This window comes from Globicephala melas, chromosome 9 (assembly GCF_963455315.2).
Source record: "Globicephala melas chromosome 9, mGloMel1.2, whole genome shotgun sequence".
In the NCBI taxonomy this organism is placed as follows: Eukaryota; Metazoa; Chordata; class Mammalia; order Artiodactyla; family Delphinidae; genus Globicephala; species Globicephala melas.
The window spans coordinates 55,084,114-55,106,327 of NC_083322.1; the positions used below are offsets into that span (position 1 = coordinate 55,084,114).

Genomic DNA, 22,214 nt, shown 5'->3' on the forward strand with positions numbered 1-22,214 from the left:
TTTTTGCCTGTTTTTTAGTAATATTTTTTGAGTTTTCTATCATAAGTTACCAATAATAATGGGCTAATAAAGTACAATATTTGGAGAGGGGACGCAGTAGAAGGGCTTTAATATAATCAATTTTTACTTTCTGTTTTAGCCGGAAAGTGAAATTTCAACCACAGCAGATGACTATAGTTCAGAGGTAAGGATAAGTAACACTGTGATTGACATTTCATATATTTTTGAAATTACTGTTGATTATTAGTACTTTATTACTTGCAACTCACATGCTTTATGTTTTTATAAATATAATAAGAATATAGCACAGTATGATGTAATGTAAATGACCTAGAAAACCTGAAGTTTATATTTTTCTGACATATCTTTTTTTCAGATTATTAACTAAAGTCTTAAATCTGTTTGAATAAGTTGGTCCTTAATTAGATTGAGGCCTTGTTTTAGTTTCTAGGAAAGTGTTTGAAATTGGGTTTCTAGGATACATGATATAAGGTGTCCATATTTAACACAGTAAACATTTCATATTATAGGGTATTATATTTTGTGTAATGCTTTTTACAACTGCTTGAATTCTAGTTAATTACATAAATTCATTTATTGAAATTAATGTTGCAGTAGTGATTTTTAATTTAGGTGATAAAAGCTAACGTGGGCATTGGACACTTTTGGAAATACCTTCTTTTTGTGTTAATAAGTGTATGTCATTTTATCTTTTTTTTATTCTTTTAGATATGATTGTCATTTTTTTTGGTCCAGTATTTGAGGACATGGAAAACTTTACTTTGAATGGTTCAACAATTCAGTGTATTCTATAAGTTTTGATTTATTGTAGGTGTCTATTAGGAAAGAAAAAAAAGCTTCATGTACTTAAATGAACTTATTACTGTTTTGGATTGCTAATGGGAGTGAAAACTTTTACACTTCAAAAGTTTAATGTGTTTAAAAGGTGGGAATATACTTATTAGTGATCTGGTCAGGGAAATAATTAACCAACGTTAAATAAATAAATTAGTTCCCAGTTTAGGCTACATAAATTTGCCTTTATGGGAAGTATCTCAGTTTAAAATTACAGCTTGCAATTCAGAGAATCTGCACTTGTGACTTTAAATTTGGGGCTTAGATATGAAAACATTGCTTTTCTCTTCCATAATACTTTAATTCTTAGAGCTTGTCTTTTTTGATTGAAGTTTAAGATGGTTTGGCATTTGAACTACTGGTGACTTTTGGGCAGCCCAGGATTCCACAAATGCATTTTTTTTTCTTTATACCAAAGTGAATTTTTTTTATAATCCAAGTGGCTACAGATCAGACCGTCTAATACATGCCTATGAAATTTGGTTAAAATTTATATTTTAAATTTTTATTGTGATACCTAGTAAATATGATGTGTTTCAAAATGAGGTACAAATAATTTTAAATATAAGTCCTACAGATAAAAGTTAAAGCATGTGGTCCAGGTCTTCCTTGGTGGTTCAGTGGTTAAGAAGCTGTCCTGACAATGCACACGGGTTCAAGCCCATGTCTGGGAAGATCCCACGTGTCATGGAGCAACTAAGCCCATGCGCCACAACTACTGAGCCTGTGCTCTAGAGCCCGCGAGCCACAACTACTGAGCCCGCATGCCACAACTACTGAAGCCCACGTGCCTAGAGCCCATACTGTGCCACAAAGAGAAGCCACCGCAATGAGAAGCCCACGTGCTGCAACTAGAGGAAGCCTGTGCGCAGCAGTGAAGACACAATGCAGCCAAAAATAAATAAACAAATAAATTTATTTTTTTTAAAAAAGAGTAATACGAATTAAAAAACAAAGCATGTTGTCCATGATTTAACAATAAGAAATATATTTTATGTATATGTGTGTATGTAATTTTATATATTTACATATGTATTACATATATGTGTATAGTTGTATACATGAATAATTGTGCACATGAGTAATATATAGGTATTCATACATACATATTTTTTTAAACCAAACTTTCAGGAAAAGATACTTTACTATGTGACCAGTCCTCTGATACTTTCTCTTTCTAACAGTGGTCACAAAAATTCAATTGATTAGCTGATTTGTAAGTTGAAAAAATTAGTGATTTTGAAGGTTACGTTGAAAGATAGTTATGAAATAATCTTTGACAGATTTGACCAGATTTGAATCATAATCCTTCTAATATTATCCATTTTGGGCCTAGATTCATAATGGATTATACTTTGAGAAATTTACATATTTTACTATGTGTATAGAAAATAGTATAAAATTGATAGTCTGTGAAATATTTGATGATGTCTCATGAAGATTGCTAAAATGGGTACTGCTTCAATCCATGATACTCTGGACTAGTTTTGGGTCTTTACCTACTTGATTTAATGACATTGGACTGGTTTGATTGAGCTAGAATTTCAGGGGACTTCTAAGCCATATTCACAGTCTTAGGAGGCAGAAAAATCTTCAGTAGGTCAAATTTATAAACCAAAGAATACACAACATGCTAAGTCAACTATATTTCAATAAAAATAAAAAAATAAACAAGGAGTAAATCTCACACTGTAATACTCTTCATATTAGAACTCTTAAAGGACCTCTAAAATGAAATTCCTTTCTAGGCAACACATATAACTTCACTACAAATAACAGATTTATGAAGTATAACAGTCTTGGCTGCTCTGGTTTGCAATTGAATATTCTTAAAATTTCAAAATTACATGGTTTTAATCATAAGACACATAATTATCTTGTATTTTGTCTAAATATCACTGTCATTTTTCTGGTACATAGGGAAATAAGGTGATGTAAAAGAGAAGGGGCTTTGGAGCCAGAAAGTCCTATTTTCAAATTTCAGCTTATTCACCTCTGAGCAGGATGAATTTGGACACATCACTTAAACACTGAAATACAGTTTCCTTACCTGTAAAATGGGGGAAATAATATCTATATCACAGGGTAGTTTTGAGGGTTATTTGGTAATTTTAGTATGATGTTTGATATATAAAAAACGATCAGCAAAGCTTGTGGGTTTTTTTTACTGTGCTTCACTAGATGTATGCTTTTCTTCACACTAAGTTTATATGAAACAAATGAGTGATGAGAATTCTTTCAACAATTTATTCTCAGAAGGATTTCGGATTCTGATTCTATGTTTAATTAGCAATTAGTTTAGAAATTTTATTTTGATAGATACGGTATGTGCTTAATGTTCTTGACTTCTGTGGCTAGTATACCCCTTGGATTAAAAAATGGATTCAGGTCTAGAAAGGATTAGTCAGATAATTTTATCCTGTGATCTCCCGAAGATCTGTTCTGTATAAAAATATATCCAATTATGTATACTAGAGAAATCAGACTAAATAAAAAATACACTTCTTACGAGTTAATTTAAATTATACATAATCTTTTCAGTTCTTGGTGAAGGGACATTTCATATCTAAAATACCATATTTACATAAAATGTTTTTATCGATACCATTAGAGCAGGGTTATTTGGGGAAAGTTGGAAATGCTACAGGCAACATACAGAGGTAAGACAAGTAAATAAATATGCTTTGCTATGTATAGAAAGATGAAATGATAATAGGGCATACAGTCTTTTTATGGACTTCAACTGATTATTCAGAACTTCTTAACCAAGTCACTTACAGGACTCACGACATTTATGAAGTGACTGGCTGGAGTTGGAGACATAGCCTATAGCCAGCTATTAAGTAACGTAAACTTAGCTTTTCAACTTTGACTTGGGTTTCTTTCTTTCTTCTTTTTAACTTCACCTTATTTTCATTTTCTCCCTCCCTGTCTCAGCTTATATATTGAAGGTATACAACATGGTGCTTGATACTTAACTTTGACTTTGAATGAATGATCTTAACTTCATTAGTTTCTTGGCTCTAATTCCAGGAGTCAGCTAGGCACACTGAACTCCTATAATTTTTATGAACTTTATGAACTATTAGATTCTTCTTATTTTTTATTAAAACATCCATTATTAATATTTTTGTACATACTGCCAAATTAAGTATAATATGGATAAGGTGTTAATCATAAATAGTGAGTTGTTCTTCTGTGTTTTTGAACTGATGTCCACTGAAAGGAAAAGTTTTTGTGTGAAGAACATTTTATGATTTTTAAAATAAGAGTCATCTTTCCTCTGATTCTTTCTGAATAGCAGTATTTTTAGGAAATGATACTTACTCTAGAGAACATTTTAAAATTTAGAATGTACCTTATTTGTACTTTCCCAAATCTTCAAGTTGTCTACACAGATTGAGTAAATTATGAATTCAAAAAGACTATATTAGTATAGTCTAAAGGTTAAATGACTTTGAAAAATGCCACAGTAAAGAACAGTATTAAGTAAAGTTAAGGTTTCTTCAATTGGAGGAGTCTGTTCATCTAATCTTCATGTTTCAAGCTATTAATGTGCCTTCATATTATGGTTTATCAAGTATTGTGTTAAAACGCTAGTGTAAGAAGATGAGATAAATGCTCTACCTGTTAGGTATCAGTGAAGTAATTATCTAGATTAAAAAATATAATCATTTATTGCTAACTATTAATGATCCTAATCTGTTGAGTGTTTCTTTTCTAACTTTGAAATATAGTTTAGTTCTGGTGTATAATCTCTTATTACCTATTTACATGATATTAAATTTTTAAGATCTGTTAATATTGACAAGATTTTAATATTTATTATAATAACAATTAAGTTTTGAAAACAGTCATGTAGTATTTTAAGAAGCCAATACATATGACTTGCTCAAGTGTAAAATGTGCTCAACTTAGAGAAAAGTTAAGCTGAATGTTGGCTATTTAATGTGTTAGATTCAATTATTATAAATAGATAACTAATTTATGTAAGTGATATCATCACTACTTAAAGGAATATCCTTTGTTTAATATGATATTTGAAAATATTCATAAAATCCATTTCATTATAGTGTTACCCTAAAGGAGAAGTTTAGTAGATGTTTATCAAAGTGCTTCATTTCAAAATCAAGAAAAGCTAATTGGAAAAAAAAAAAGAAAAGCTAATTGAAATTTAGAATTTAATTTGAAAGTTATTGCAAGTGACTTTATTAATAATCTTAATAGAGTTAGTATTGCTGTGTTTTAATAGTTTTCACAAATTCTAATAATGTGTTGCCATAAAGGTGAAAATTTTTTTTAATTTTAAGCTTTGATTTTTGAAATTATCCTTGGGGGAAAAAAAAGGAATCAAACTCTGGAAAGAACTCTTAATTAGGATCTTCACTTTTTAAAGTGGTGTGATCCATATCAACCTAATCCTAATTCTAAGTTATTCTATTCTGTGTATTTCAACAGTAAAAACTTCATTATTTTGGATTCTGTTAACAGAATTGTGAGAAATTAAACATAAACAGGAATGAAATTCACTTGTTTGCTGTTAGGGGGAAGGAAGGTATTATTGAGTAGATTAATTGATCTGAAATTAATCTCCCACCAGGTCAACCCCAGAGACATATTCTGCCAACCTCCTGCGTCCTACCACAAAATGTCTGTGATAGAGACATCTGTATTCTGGAAAATCTCCACATCTGTCAGAGTTGGCATGGCTATCATAGTACCCTCAGGGGAAAGTTCTTGAGGAGTTTTCCTCAGCTCTTGACATCTCCTCCTACTTCTTCACCTGCTTGCCAACCTTCAATAGATTTACATCAGTAAACAGTTTTACTTTAAAATGAATAGGGCTTAATCAAAAAACAATTATTTAAATGATTTTAAGGCAGTGTTTTGTAGAGGAGGATCTTGTAACTAGAGGTTTATAGTTATTCTTCTGAAGACAAAAGAGAAACTGTACTTAGAACCTTAATTCACTTAAATGAAAATGTATAGCACAGTGTCTTTTGCATTGTAAGCACTCAAATGTATTAGGAATTCTTTGGCATTTGAAATGGTCATAATGTCTTTTAGATGTTTAAATTTAATCACTATATCTGTTTTTGCCAATGAGGCATTTTCCTTAGGCATAAGAAAAGCATGAGTACAGTTAGCACAAATATAATTGTTAGCTTTAAATAAAATTCTAAAACCATAATATTTCAGGAAATTGTTTTTATACAGGTAAATGGTTGCAGTTTTGTGGCGAGAACAGGAAAGCCTACAAATTTATTAAGGGTACAGTATTTAAAACTACTCATTATACTAATGTTTTATTCTATTTAAAACCATTTGGTTACTAACAAAGCTTTTCCCTGTATGTACTTCTTTCATTGTGTGATTTCTAAATGCTTTTAATGTGTAACAAAACAAAATTATCCACCTTTTGGTATAAAACTCAATTGTAACTGAATTTGCAGATATCTTGTTTTTGCTCTTGAGGTATATATATCACATTAGCAACAAAGTAGGTTGTCATGCCAGTAAACTCTCAGGTGATGAGTGATGTTTAAAATTAGACTTTGCTGTAGGATTCAGATTTTGAATCCCTTTTCCTGAGGGAATGTTGCTAGTACTGAATTATTAAAAATCTGGATTGGTTTAGGAAGAAGAATTTGTTGTTGATGATTCTTATTCTGAACATGGAGCACAGTACAATCAGACCCACCTAGAGATGATGGAAAATGAATTGGCTGGGAAACAACATGAGATTGAAGAGCTAAACAGAGAACTAGAAGAAATGAGGGCCACCTGTGGGACTGAAGGACTGAAGCAGGTGTGTTTACCTTATGTGGCTTTTGGTTTGTTACAAAACAAAAATAGGAAATTTGAATGATAGTATAGGTACATTCTTTAAAGATGGGTTTTTTAAAATGGTAACTTCAAGTCACCTCATAATATTTGTCCTTATACATATCATAAACAACATCGCTTAAAACTAGTCCATTAACAAGGCTAATATAATGAGATCTTTTTTTTAACTTTATGAGATAGCTAGACTGACATCACTTCAGTAGGGATAGATGTTTTTGTAAGCAGCCTGAGAGAAAATTATGTTGCATACCACATCAGTCAGTATATTGACTTAAACTCATTAAAAATGTCAGCCAGTCTTTGTAAGTAACTTCTTGTGGTTAAAGTGACATCTGTTGTTTGTGGCAGTCAGTTATGAAAACAAGGTGAAATAAGACATTGATAAGGATGACAATATATTTCAGTTTCATCTTCTTTAGAAACAAGTAAGGCTTAAACATGCCTATGATGGTAATGCCTACAAACATTGGAGCATCCCTAAATATAAAGACACTTGTCCTTCTAGAAGTAGATATATGGATAAGTCAAATCTAATGTATTTTGTTCCCTAGTTCAGATGGTTTTTTAAAAGTTGATTTGGAAGTAAAACTAATTCCCGCAAGATAATAGCTTTCAAATATGCTTACAGATTGTGATAATTCTGCCAATGCATTTTGAATATCGTATTTTTGAAGAAGTTAGCTGTACTAATACTTAATTTTGTTAAAAATTAAATATAGCACATTTAATTTTCACTGATGTTTTTTAGTTGCAAGAATTTGAAGCTGCCATTAAACAGAGAGATGGCATCATAACCCAACTCACTGCTAATTTACAACAAGCGAGAAGAGAAAAGGATGAGACAATGAGAGAATTTTTAGAGTTGACAGAACAGAGTCAAAAATTACAGATTCAATTCCAGCATGTAAGTATTACTAATAGAACAAAATTTATTAAATTTTTAGGAACGAATTTTAAAATATTTTCTTATATTTTCCAGAACAAATAAATATTTAAAAGCCATTTGCTTATTATGTATTATTTTGAAAAAACTAGTAAATACTTGTTATGTTAACCAGGAATTTAATTCATACTCCTTGAGTGGTTTTGTGCTATTATTTTCTTTGTACTTCTTCCTCATCTGTATTTTAAAATCTTGTAAGTCCGATAAGGTGGATTTTTGCAGAAATTAACCTGTAGTTAACATCCAACCTTTGTCAACCCTGGTATGATTTCATTTTAGTTAGGTTCTGAAACGGTCACTAGACTGAATATATTCCACTTACCTTTAATTAGAGCCATAGGAATCTGATTGTATTAATTAAGGTTTCTGTTGACAAGTAACAGAAAATAATTTTAGGTAAGGGAGGAATTTATCAGCTTAGGTAATGTAATCATACTCATCTGATCAGCTATGGCAGCATGTTTGCTGGGGTCTCAAGCCTGTGAATCCAGTACAGTTCCCAGAGAGCAACTATGAGCCGAATAACACCCCCCAAAGAATGTCTCTTCCGTAGTGTACTCACTGAAGAATTTAATACTTTGGGGTTTCTTTCTATTTTCAAGTTACAGGCTAGTGAAACTCTGAGAAACAGCACTCATAGTAGCACAGCTGCAGATTTACTACAAGCCAAACAACAGATCCTCACTCATCAGCAACAGCTGGAAGAACAGGACCATCTGTTAGAAGATTATCACAAAAAGAAAGAAGACTTCAAAATGCAAATTAGTTTCTTGCAAGAGAAAATTAGAGCATATGAAACGGTATGTTTAAGGAAGTCAGCCAATGTGCATCAGCTTTACAATTAATTTTAAAGTTTTTCATCCTAGTGTTTATCTTTTTGTTACACACATGAATCAGAAAGTTTCATAATTAAGAAAAGTTCTTTAAGCATGTAAAATAATTTATTTCAAAAGCAGTTGGGAGTCTTCCAGTAATAGGTTTTAAGATTATACTCATTGGGACTTCCCTGGTGGTCCAGCGGGTAAGAATCCACGCTCCCAATGCAGGCGGCCCACGTTTGATCTAGGTCCCACATGCATGCCGCAACTGAGAGCCCACATGCCGCAGCTAAACATGCCGCAGCTAAACATGCCGCAACGAAGATCTCGAGTGCCGCAACTAAGACTTGGCGCAGCCTAAATAAATAAATAAATATTTGGGGTGGGGGAAGGATAATACTCATTACTGAGTTCTTTGAAAGTGATCGGCCTATGTTAAATTGAGTTCTCCGGAGAATCTACATTTATAACCAGAACTTCTATCGTTTTTTTCTTTTACATCTAGAGATGTTTCTACTCATTTTAGCCATGGTTATGAAATTCTGAAAATATTTTCATGGCAAAATGAAGTTTCATGGATTTTAAAAATACAGATTCTCTTTATTCATGATAGTTATGTGTTATAAAGTTGCCTGGAACACTTATTCAGTGCTCCCAGGGGATATATATACACATACATACATGCACACACACGTACATATCATATAGATTTTTTTTTGCTCTTTCCACTATATTTTAATTTTATTGAAGTATATTTCATTTACAGTGTTGTGCATATCATATAGATTATAATATTAAATCCTAAGAAAACATCCTGGTAGATTATATTTTGTTTAGTTTTCAAAAGAGAAATGAGAGTTAGAAGTGTTAACTGACTTGCCTAAGGGTGCCTTCCCCCCAAGTAGTTGCCAGAATCGGGATTCCAACCCTATTGGACTGACCCAGAGCCAGAATTTCTTGCAGTATGCTCTGCTACCCCCTACCATCTCCATTCTCATGGTCTCCATCCTTGTCCTCTCCATATGAGAGCTTAAACAAAAAAGCAGTGTGCTCACCTTGCTTGATGCCAGTTGGAATCATGCGTGCCATGAAACTCAATTTTTTTAATTATTTATTTTTGGCTGCTTTGGGTCTTTGTTGCTGTGCATGGGCTTTCTCTAGTTGTGGCGAGCAGGGGCTACTCTTTGTTGTGGTGTGTGGCTTCTCATTGCGGTGGCTTCTCTTGATGTGGAGCATGGACTCTAGGCACGTGGGCTCAGTAGTTGTGGCTCGCAGGCTCTAGAGCGCAGGCTCAGTAGTTATGGCGCACAGGCTTAGTTGTTCTGCGGCACATGGGATCTTCCGGACCAGGGCTTGAAGCTGTGTCCCCTGCGTTGGCAGACGGATTCTTAACTACTGCACCACCAGGAAAGTCCCAGCAACTCAAATTTTTTACCACTCTGTGCACTTTTGCAAATGACTGTGAGTATTGATCTCAGGGTTATATATAAATTTAAGCAAGTAAGCAAATTCACAGATATGAAATCTTTGAATAATGAGTGCAGACTATACATACAATACAGTATTTTCTATAAACTTAGGAGGTTCTTCTGCAAGATGTTGAGAAATTGTCAAAACAAGACTATTGTTTGGATAATAATAAAAGTATTAGGTAGCATTTGTTTTTGTTTACTTGCTACCAGGCAATATTCAAAGCATCATACACATACTAACTCATTGAATCATCACACCAGCCTTATGAGGTAGAGATACCATTGTCACCCCCATTTTACAGATGAGGACATCAGAGCAAAGCAAGATGAAGTAAATTGCCCAGATATACAGGTAATAAATTGGTAGAGCCAGATTTCAAATCTAGGTAGTATGATTCCAGAGACTGTCTCTAAGGAAAATAGGAAATGTACAATATTAAGATATTGAAATTATGAAATGGACATGCTTTACAACCAAGGTAATTTAAAAATCATTTTGTAGATGTTTACAGAACACTTGTTTTGCATCATGCTCTTGGAAGAGATAATGATGTTTAAATGTGCTTTTTTCTTCACTGGAACTCATGGTTTAGTAGGCATGTATGCAAGACACCACAAAACAAGGCTAAGTATGGTTAAAAAGTGTTTTGAAAATTCTTAGTAAGTCTGGCTTCATAAGGGAAGTGATTCAGGGTAGGCTTTAGCTGGAAGGTGATATTTGAGGTAAGTCTGTATATTGGAACAATCCCCTTTTAATTGTACTTTGTTTTCTCCCTAATTGGTGTAATATATGGCACATAGCAGCTACTCAATACTAATTTGGTAAATAAGTGAATAAATTATGAATCTGAAATGATGAGATGGGGAGGACATTTTAGAGAGGGTGGAGTATGCATAAAGACCCAGACTGAAACATGTTAGAAGTGTATATAGACATCAAAAAGTAGTTTAATAAGAAAACAATAGTCTTTGGAAATGAGTCTTTCCAGGAGGTAAGAGTAGAAAGTCAGTCTAGGCCTAGGTTAGAAGAGCCTGGGCAGTCGGGTTTTATCGTACTTATTATATTGTATTCAGTAGGCAGTATAATTTGAGATTATTTAAAATTCAAGTAATTCATTTTTGTAGGGGGAATAACCTTTGTTTATTTGAATGTTAACAAGAATACTTTTGTTATCGGTCCCTTTTTCATTACATACATATTTTTTCCTTTTTTTCTCTTTGAATGAATCCCTGGGTAGTAGTTCCATTAAAGCAACTGAAGGACTAGGGCATCAGGATGATAGTTGGAACTGTCTTGGTTTCTGAGGCAACTGCATTAACTGTTCCAGGTTCATTCTTACTGTCCTAATCCTCTGAACTTCCCATGGTACAGTCATCACAGGCAGGAACTATATTATTCCTTACTCTCTCAGGTCTGTTTCCAAAAAATAGAGGGATTGTATCCTTAACCACAGAGCTATCTTTTTTTTGCAACACCATATAAGTGGTTTAAAACCATGTACTGTGGAATAAATGGTAGTAAGAAAAGTGAACCATGAATTTGTACTATTTAATAATTGAATGAAGAATTGTTGTTTGCAGTAATATCAAGTGTTGGACAGTTTTAAATTGATACTTTTTATTTTATGAGGGTTCCCCCCATGAAAAACCAGGATATATAAATAAATATTAAAGATTTTATAACAACATTAACAAGACTAATTACTTAACAGTTTAACTGAAGTTGACTGCCATGAACTGATTTTACTTTCTTAGAGACTCCAAATGCCTTACAGATTTTTTTCTAGTATATAAATATATTATGTGTGTATGTCGCACAATGAGAATTAATACCTTAATATATTTATTTTAGATTCAAACATATTCTGTGAGATAGAGAAAATAATATCTTTATTTTACAGGTGAAAACACCAAGATTTAAAGAGATTAAACTGATTTAAATGTCATATTTTAGTCCAGAAATTAAAGTCTGAAGGCTTAGTACTTGCTAGTAACATATGGTGACATTGATGGGATATGTGATACCAAGACGAAAACTGATAGGATTTTGCTCAAGTGAGCATGAGATCAAGGGATGTTAGAGGAATCAAATGTTCAGTGGCATTAGGCTGTGATAACCTCATATATCCATCTCACAGTAGGAGTGGTCATGCCTTTGGACTGAAATTCTTAATTCTGTTTACAATTGACCCCTACCTTGCTTTCTACATTTGGTATGGTTTTCCCAGAGGGATTAGAATTCTCAAAGTCTCATGGTACCTTGATTCTCTTTTCTGAACTGTACTTAAATGGGGACTGCCAATATTTCTCTCTGAGGCTTTCTTTTTTCCTAGGCCCTGTCATTCTTTTTTTTAGGTATGTTAATACATTCATTTGAGGTGCCTTTAAGTCCTCTTGGCCTTGGACTTTTGTCTCCTGAAGGTGATTTTAATTACTTTACATATATTCTGTTCTGTTCTGTGGATTTTACTTTTTTTTTTGGTCCTTGTGACTACAGCCCTTAACTACTCAGGCAACTAAGTAACGGAGACAAAACTTGGTCTCCAGGGCTTCTACTCGACTCCCTTATGCTCTAACACTTCTGTGAATGATTAGGGACATAGGGACATACCTCGGCATATGTTCTGGGTTTTGATTTATCCACAGTTCCAAAATAAGAGTCCCAAATCAGAAGTGGGGGGAAAAATCTGTCTTGCTTTCAAATTTCTATTCACACCAAAAATCTAGAATCAAATTGATATGCCATAAATGTATAATTGTCTTGCATATCACTTGCGATTCAACCACTTAAGCATGGCATATCCCTGAACTTTTAATTCATTTACCCCAGGAGTGAAGTTAAGGCTGACTTACAGGAACCTGTGTTTGTTGTTTTACTCTTTTCATAACACTTGCCCAGCAAACCTTCAGGTCACTAAAATACTATATGGGAGGAACTCTGATATATTTTTAGGACTATCTTCTGGAAATGTAAAGAGTATGTAGTGCTCTAGCTATTGCAAATACTAAATACATAGAATGTTAATCAGTTAATAAGAAAGAAGAACGTATAATGGTTTAGACACATTTTAATCCCACTGAATTTTTAAACTAAAAAATTCAGTCATAGCAATGTAAGAAAAATTTCTTCCCACCAAGAAGGCCAACACTGCTCATAGATAGTATTGACTACACAAGTCCTGTGTCTCACTGACGTAAGAAAAATTAAGGGGCAGGCTCAGCAGCTACTTTTTGTAGGATAATGTAAAAAGCAGTCTTCTGTCAGTCGTTTGGTAATGGGGTTAAGGGGTATAAGTAACCAGGAACTAAAAATGCCATTTTTATATTTTCATTTTTTCTTTATAAAGGAACAGGATAAAAAAGTAGAAAGCTCAAATAAAGAAATACAGGAAAAGGAAGCAGTCATTGAAGAATTAAATACAAAAATAATAGAAGAAGAAAAAAAAACTCTTGAGCTAAAGGATAAAGTCACAACTGCTGATAAATTACTGGAAGAATTACAAGAACAGGTTGTACAAAAGAACCAAGAGATAAAAAATATGAAATTAGAGCTGACTAATTCCAAGCAAAAGGAAAGACAGTGTTCTGAGGAAATAAAACAATTAATGGGGACAGTTGAAGAACTTCAGAAGAAAAATCATAAAGATAGTCAATTTGAAACTGATATTCTACAAAGAATGGAACAAGAAACACAAAGAAAGTTAGAACAACTCCGGGCAGAGCTGGATGAGATGTATGGGCAGCAGATAGTACAGATGAAACAAGAATTAATAAAACAACACATGTCACAGATAGATGAACTTAAAACACAACATAAGGGAGAAATGGAGAATGCTTTAAGATCGTGTCCAAATATTACAGTTAATGAAGATCAAATAAAGTTAATGAATATGGCAATAAATGAACTGAATATAAAATTGCAAGATAATAACTCTCAAAAGGAAAAACTCAAGGAAGAACTAGGAGTAATTTCCGGAGAAAAGTCTGTTCTACAGAGACAGCTTGAAGACCTTTTTGAAGAATTGAGCTTTTCAAGGGACCAAATTCAGAGGGCTAGACAGACTATAGCTGAACAAGAAAGTAAACTCAATGAAGCACACAAGTCCCTTAGTACAGTGAAAGATTTGAAAGCGGAGATTATTTCTGCATCTGAATCCAGGAAGGAACTAGAATTAAAACATGAAGCAGAAGTTACACATTATAAGATAAAGCTTGAAATGTTAGAAAGAGAAAAAAATGCTGTATTAGACAGAATGGCTGAATCACAAGAAGCTGAGTTAGAGAGGCTGAGGACACAGCTCCTGTTTAGTCATGAAGAAGAACTTTCCAAACTGAAGGAAGATTTGGAAATTGAACATCAAATAAATATTGAAAAGCTTAAAGATAACTTAGGCATTCACTATAAACAGCAGATAGATGGCTTACAGAATGAAATGAGTCAAAAGATAGAAACCATGCAGTTTGAAAAAGACAATTTGATAACTAAGCAGAACCAGTTAATTTTGGAAATTTCAAAGCTGAAAGATTTACAGCAATCCCTTGTGAATTCAAAATCAGAAGAAATGACCCTTCATATCAATGAACTTCAAAAAGAAATTGAAATACTCAGACAAGAAGAAAAGGAAAAGGGTACACTTGAACAAGAAGTTCAAGAATTACAACTTAAAACTGAATTATTGGAGAAACAAATGAAGGAAAAAGAGGATGACCTTCAAGAAAAACTTGCACAACTTGAAGCAGAGAATAGCATTCTTAAAGATGAAAAGAAGGCCCTTGAAGACATGTGGCAAATATATACTCCTGTTAACCAAGAAGAAAGATTAATTTTCATAGACTCTATTAAGTACAGATCCAAAGACTGTAGCTGGCAAAAAGAAATAGAAATACGTACAGAGGAAAATGAGAACCTCAAAAAACAATGTATTCAGCTAACTGAAGAGATTGAAAAGCAAAGGAACACTTTTTCATTTGCTGAAAAAAATTTTGAAGTTAATTATCAAGAGTTACAGGAGGATTATGCTTGCCTTCTCAAGGTAAAAACTGATTTAGAAGACAGTAAAAATAAACAAGAAGTTGAATATAAAAGTAAACTTAAAGCACTTAGTGAAGAGCTTCATCATTTGCAAAGAATAAACCCAACTATAGTGAAAATAAAAAGTTCAGTCTTTGATGATGACAAAACTTTTACAGCAGAACCATTGGAAATTGGTGAGGTTGTTGAGAAAGATACAACAGAACTTATGGAAAAGCTTGAGGTAACCAAGCGAGAAAAATTAGAACTGTCAGAGAGACTGTCTGATCTTTCTGAACAATTAAAACAGAAACATAGCGAGATTAGTTTTCTAAGGGAAGAAGTTAAATCTTTAAAGCAAGAAAAAGAGCAAGTTTTATTGAGATGTAGAGAGCTAGAAATCATAATTAACCATAATATGACAGAAGATGTAAATGTATGTGCTGTCCATTTAAGCTCTTTAAAAGACGGAGTTTTGACAAGCAGGGATTCTGGAGGGTGTGTTCCTAAAATAAGTAAAGACTTTGGTGAAGAATCAAAAATAATGGAGTTAAATGAAATTCCTATTGAAAATATGACTCTTGGAAAAGAAAACAAGCAAGAATGGTTTTTTGATCACTTGCCGTCAGTGACAAATGAATCATCACTTGGGACAACTGAACCAGGTGAAAATGATAAACTTCAGCAGGAGCTCAGTGTACTTAAATCAGAACAGGTATGTTTACTTACATGTATATGCTACAGCGTACATTTCATACTAAAAGTTTTCATCGTCATAAAACATAAATTAACCTTACAAGAGAATGAAAGTAAACCCTGTAATGTAATTCTCACTTAAGCCTATCATTTATCATTTCTTTTATCTTTTTAATTCTTAAACATTGTTGCCTTAAACGTTGTTGCTGCTCTTTTAGTTAATCTTTTAGTTAATCTGCTCAGGAAATAGAACATAGAACACATTTTCTTTGAAAAGGCAAGAGTTTAAATCACAAGAGTCTGAGCTTTAGAAAAGTTATTTTGTAATATTTTGTTGCAATCCCAAAGATTGGTTTCAGTCTCATTTTGTATTGGTGTTTTCAAGGTTCCACAACTGAAAATTAACTCTCAGACTTTTTAGTGCTCTGTATAGTTGTTCAGTAGTTATGAAACTATATTTCCCTGAGAAAAAAATCTTGGTTTAAACCCTAGCATTTTCTCAGAGTCTTGTTTTACCTGAAGTGGGGGGGGGGGGGAATGTATTAATTCTAAATACAGTTAAACAGTGCATATAATGAGTAATACTAGGTCACTCCTGATGATTTATATTTGCTGGATACTGAAAATAGAAATGACATGAAAATTCCACTGGACATCTTGTATAATGGTGCTAACTAGAGCTTTATGTGTTTCTTCATTTCTGTAACAAGTATTTATTGAGTCTCTTGCCAGGTAGGAATAGTGGTGAACAAGAGAAAGAAGGTTCCTGCTCTCAAAGAGCATATATTCTAGTGAGGGAGGCAGGCAATAAATGAGGAAACAAGTAGAATAGTTAAGAAAAGTGATGTTTTATAAGGAAAATAAAACAGATAATGTGATAGAGAATGGTGGGTAGTGGTGGTGGCAGCATTAAATAGGGTGGTCAGGAAAGGTGTCTAGGAGGAATTAACATCTGAGCTGCCATCTGAATGGCAGCGAGGAGTCTACCACATGGAAGTTAGAGCAATTGCAATGACAGAGATGAGTTTGAGGAACAGAATAAAGACGTATTTAGTTGAGTTTGAGGGAAGGAGAGTGGAAGAAAAAGAGTTTGAAGAAGCAAAAGACCAGATCTTGTAGAGCCTTACAGACTGCGTAAGAAGTTGAGATTTTATTCTGTATACAGTAGGAAGCCACTGGAAAGTTTTTTCTTTTTACTTCTAATAAATGTACTCACATTTGTGATCTTATATCAGATATTAGGATATTTTACGTTTTAATAACCTAAATAGAGTTAAGATGTTCTAACTGCATAACTATTAATGCTTTGTTAAGTAAGTTAATTGGTTAAGTTAAGTAAGTTAATTGGTTAAGTTAATTGGTTTTAATGTAGTCACTTCTAAAAATGCCAGAGATCATTTAAATTTTTTTAAAAAACATTACTGGGGGAGGACCTAAATTTGAAGCCATCAAAATGGTCAAATCTTCTCAGTAAGAATTTTATTTTTTCTAACTAAAGACATTTTCAGTGACATTCAGATACCATCTCCTTGACATTAACTTCCATAAAGTAAACAGAGGCAAACCCATAAGCTGTCCCTGCCCCACTCATCACTACCAAGACAAACCCCCTTAGTGATGGGGAGAGGAGTGAGGTGTGTGTCTGTGGAAGGAAGCTCACGGAAGAAATTGAGCAACAACTTACATAATAACACCTAAGAGCAATCTAAATATGCTTAGAAATAATGCTGAAGCCACAAAAATACTTCTACTCTTGGGACTAAACTAATTGGCTCATAAACATGAAAAGATACTTCAACATTATAAATTGATATAACAATAAAATATCATTTTATACCTGTCAGATTGGCAAAATAAGTTTCACAATAAAAAGTGTGATGAGAATGTGGGGAAATGAGTATTCACCTACACTGTTAAATATCAGTGTAAATTGGTATAATTATAAAAATGTGTTAAAATCTAATGCAGTTAATATACATAGTCTGTGATGCAGCATTTACATTTCTAGGTGGCACTCAGTGTAGTCCCTGACCAGCAGCATCAGCATCACTTGAAAACAGGTTAAAATTCAAATTCTGGGGCCCACACCAGACCTCCTGAGCTAGACGCTCTGGGAGAGGGGCCCAGCAATCTGTTTTAATAAGCACTCCAGGTGATTTTGATGTGTGCTAAAGTTTGAGAGCCACTACATTAGAGAAACACTAGCATATTTATACAGGGCATATGTATATGAATTTATTGCAGCATTTTTTGAAACATCAAAAAATTTAGAAATAATCCAGTTGATCTCCAAAAAGGAAATCGACAAATTGTGCTATATTCATATATATAATACCACAGTTAAATTCATCTGTATCTCCATGGATAGATCTTAGAAGTATATTGAATGAGAAGAGTAATTTGCAAAATAAATACCATTTTGCACCATTTATGTAAATTCTTAAAAACAAAATATAATGCATTGTTTATAGATGGATTGAGAAGTGAGAGTATAAGAAATGAACTGTACTTGCAGCAAATTTATGATCAAATTTATGATAATGATGGCCTCTGGAGAAGGAGGAATGAGAACATAGTAGATTAAATTTTATCTATGTTTTCTTTCTAAACCAAAAAAATATGTAGGGAGGAGAGAAATGAAAAAAAAAGATAAAATAATTGTATTTGTTAATTTGGGATGTGTGTACATAGTGTTTATTACATTATTATTTGCATTTTTCTATACTTGTTTTAAAATGTTATTTTTGAACAAAAATGAAAGATCAGGCCATCCTAGCTATACCAAATATCAAAATTTACTGTGAAGTTGAAGTAATGAAAATATTGTGCTATTTTCCTTGAAAAAAGATAGGTAGGTCAGTGCAACAGAATAAGTGAGAAAAAATTTAAATTAGACGTCACTTCTCTTACATGAAATTTTAAACTATAATTTCATGTATTTCCTCCCTTGTAATCAGTATATGCAAAAAAAAGTTAAATTACTTGATTTGTCATTTAAAAATATTCTAACCTACACATTAATTTACTTTAAGAATGATTTAAGGCTACAGATGGAAGCTCAACGTATTTGCCTCTCTCTGGTTTATTCAACTCATGTGGATCAGGTTCGTGAATATATGAAAAAGGAAAAAGATAAAGCTCTTTGCAGTCTTAAGCAGGAGCTTATTTCTGCTCAAGAGGATAAGATCAAGGAACTTCAGAAAATACACCAGCTAGAGCTACAGAATATAAAAACACAAGAAACAGGTAAATGATTTCTAACAAAATTATAAGTATTATGAAACAAATAAGTATCACTTAGAGCCCACCACTCCATGATTCTGTTCTTGACTTAGACCTCATAGAGGAACATGACTGGGTATTCCAGTCCTGGACTCATTTGTTCATATAATCATAGGATACTCGTTTACGTGCTTGAGAAATCTAAAAATCACTGAGTTATTTTCCCCAAGATGTCAGCAATCCTGTGGGAAAGCAATATAAAATAAACTCTTAGAAAACAATAGGAAAATTTCTATACTAGAAGAATGAACAGAAAGAATGGAAGGAGAGAGGAGAAAAGTCTAGTACTTCCTGGAAGAGTGAGGCAGTAGGCAGGAGTAGGGAGGTTGGAATTTTAGCAAAAGCTCTTGAGTTTTAAATGTAGAGATATGAGAGACTGCATCCATTTTGCAGAGTTGAGAATTCAAGGTGTGTGAAAAAGTACTGAGGGATAAAGATGGAAAGATTGGCAGGAGCTTGGTAAGAAAAGACTTCATATACCCTAAGTGAAGCATTTTTAATCTTTATGCCAATGGTGATAAGACCTAATGTAGGATTTTCAATAGTGGGAGTAACATCGTAAGATTTTTAAGATGACAGCATTGAGGCAAATTGGGGGAGTTGATAAGTGATGGGAAGACCAGTTAAGCAACTTTGGCAGTAATTCTGTTAACATTAAGATGTTGAACTAAAATGTCATTGGGAATTGGAGAAGGAAGGAAAGTTTAAGAGTTAAAGAGATAGGCTGGATATCAGCTCAGTGCTTTGTGACCGCCTGGAGGGGTGGGATAGGGAGGGTGGGAGGGAGGGAGACGCAAGAGGGAAGAGATATGGGAACATATGTATATGTATAACTGATTCACTTTGTTCTAAAGCAGAAACTAATACACCATTGTAAAGCAATTATACCCCAATAAAGATGTTTAAAAAAAAAAAAAGAGGTAGGCTGTAGTCTGCAGTTAATATTAAATGTAAAAGGGGAAGGAATTGAGAATGATCCCTAAGTTTCTAGCTTGAGTAGTTGGAATGAGGGCGACTCCAGTCATGAGGAGGATAAGGACCAGATTTGTGGAAAAAATAGGAAATTAAGCTTGGAACATTGAGTTAAAAATACCTGTTGACTTTGAAAAAGAGATATCTAAGGGGCAGGACAAGTATAATGACGCAGATGTAGAGAATGGACTTGAGGACATGGGGAGGGGTAAGGGTAAGCTGGGATGAAGTGAGAGAGTGGCATGGACACATATACACTACCAAATGTAAAATATGTAGCTAGTGGGAAGCAGCCGCATGGCACAGGGCGATCATCTCGGTGCTTTGTGACCACCTAGAAGGCTGGGAGGGAGACGCAAGGGGGAGGAGATATGGGGATATATGTATACGTATAGCTGATTCACTTTGTTGTACAGCAGAAACTAACACAACGTTGTAAAGCAATTATACTCCAATAAAGATGTTTTTTAAAAAAAACCCACAAATAAATAAATAAATTAATTAAAAAAAGAGAGATATCTATTAGGCAGTTGAAAATAGAAAGCTGAAACCTAAGAGGGAGGATTAGGCACAAGATAAAGTTTTGTAAATCAAAAGATCATTTGAGGCCAAGGACAAGAATGAGATGCCCTGGGAGACTGTAGAGTGAGCCAAAGACTAAGCTGGTACTGTGTAAGGAGCAATATTTAAGGAACCGTAAGTGGAAGACTAGTTGCAGTTAACTTTTATCTTTAATACTTACTTAATTAATTAAATTAAACTTCCTCTGTTCAAGGTATCTTTAGGCCCCCACTCTGGACAGATCTGCCTTTGTGAGTGAGGTGGCTCATAACGTTTGGAATTGTTTTGTTGAACAGAGTAGAATTTAAAGTGTGGCTTAAATAAGAATACTGTACTTTTTCACTTCAGCAGTTCTTTGTCAGTTGAATAAGATTTTAAGCATATATTGTTTGTATTGGTATCCTCTTCAGATAGAATCTGTAGTGTTTCAGACTACAAGTTAATTAATGAGTCCGTTAATGGGCGATGAAGCCAGTCTAGTGATAAAGTAGAACAGAACACATTGGCGTGCATAGCATGTAGAAAGAGTAAATGTTGATTTGTGAAATTTTTGTTTCAGTTTTATATGGATGTATATATGTAATAGGTTATGCTGTATGATGTATTTCTAGTATTGGGTTGTAGTAAACAAAAATTGTAAGTCACTTCTTTGTACCATTTTGTGGGATATAAATTGAAAATCCTGCAGATTATCTTAGCTGGTTAACACTGAGCAGCACAAAATAACATTGAAAGAAATAAAGAATTTAAAACTAATCTTATTGCCACGAAGCTTCCAGTTGACATAGATTTAATATGAAAATAGTTTCTAAGTATGTAAACTGAACATTTTAATGCAATATCTATTCTATTAGGTGATGAAGTGAAGCCTTTACAAATGCTCATTGGAAAACTTCACAGGGCAGTGTCTGAAGAATGTTCTCATTTTACACAGGTAAGGTATTAGTTAAAAAGTACTTTTACCATAATTCAAAAAGATACATGAATCACAGTGTTCATTGCAGCACTATTTACAATATCCAGGACATGGAAGCAACCTAAGTGTCCATCGACAGATGAATGGATAAAGAAGATATGGCACATATGTACAGTGGAATATTACCCACCCATAAAAAGAAACAAAATTGAGTTATTTGTAATGAGGTGGATGGACTTAGAGTGTCATACAGAGTGAAGTAAGTCAGAAAGAGAAAAACAAATACCGTATGCTAATGCACATATATGGAATCTAAAAAAACATTACTGATGAACTTAGTGGCAGGGTAGGAATAAAGACACAGATGTAGAGAACGGACTTGAGGACACAGGGAAGGGGAAGCTGGGACTCAGTGAGAGAGTAGCACTGACATATATACACTACAAATGTAAAATGGATGGGCTAGTGGGAAGCTGCTGCATAGCACAAGGAGATCAGCTCGGTGCTTTGTGATGACCTAGAGGGGTGGGATAGGGAGGGTGGGAGGGAGGCTCAAGAGGGAGGGGATATGGGGATACATGTATATGTTATAGCTGATTTGCTTTGTTGTACAACAGAAACTAACACAACAGTGTGAAGCAATTATACTCCAATAAAGATATATATTTTTTTAAAGTACTTTCAGACAAGAAATGCTAAATTTTAAGTTACTACAAATTTGATAGGCAGAATCATCTGAGTTAGTTTTCCCTACTGTCTTACCTCGGAACTGTATTTAGAAAATATTGCTGAGTTTTTAAGTTTAAAATGAGCATTTAAATGTTTTCCTGGGGCTTCCCTG

General features: G+C 33.6%; 1 protein-coding gene across 10 annotated transcripts in view; it reads left to right on the forward strand.

Moving 5' to 3' along the window:
• The window catches only part of AKAP9 (A-kinase anchoring protein 9), a 144,712-nt gene that overhangs the window by 30,070 nt on the left and 92,428 nt on the right, over nt 1-22,214 (forward strand). For 9 of the 10 annotated variants that reach the window (XM_060304571.1, XM_060304572.1, XM_060304578.1 and 6 more), the window contains exons 3-10: nt 140-184; nt 6,073-6,126; nt 6,494-6,664; nt 7,451-7,606; nt 8,248-8,445; nt 13,283-15,661; nt 18,675-18,888; nt 21,312-21,391. In XM_060304571.1, the coding sequence (XP_060160554.1) occupies nt 140-184; nt 6,073-6,126; nt 6,494-6,664; nt 7,451-7,606; nt 8,248-8,445; nt 13,283-15,661; nt 18,675-18,888; nt 21,312-21,391 (3,297 nt within the window). The remainder of the gene's footprint in view (nt 1-139; nt 185-6,072; nt 6,127-6,493; nt 6,665-7,450; nt 7,607-8,247; nt 8,446-13,282; nt 15,662-18,674; nt 18,889-21,311; nt 21,392-22,214) is intronic. The other variant, XM_060304573.1, reaches the window with a different exon arrangement.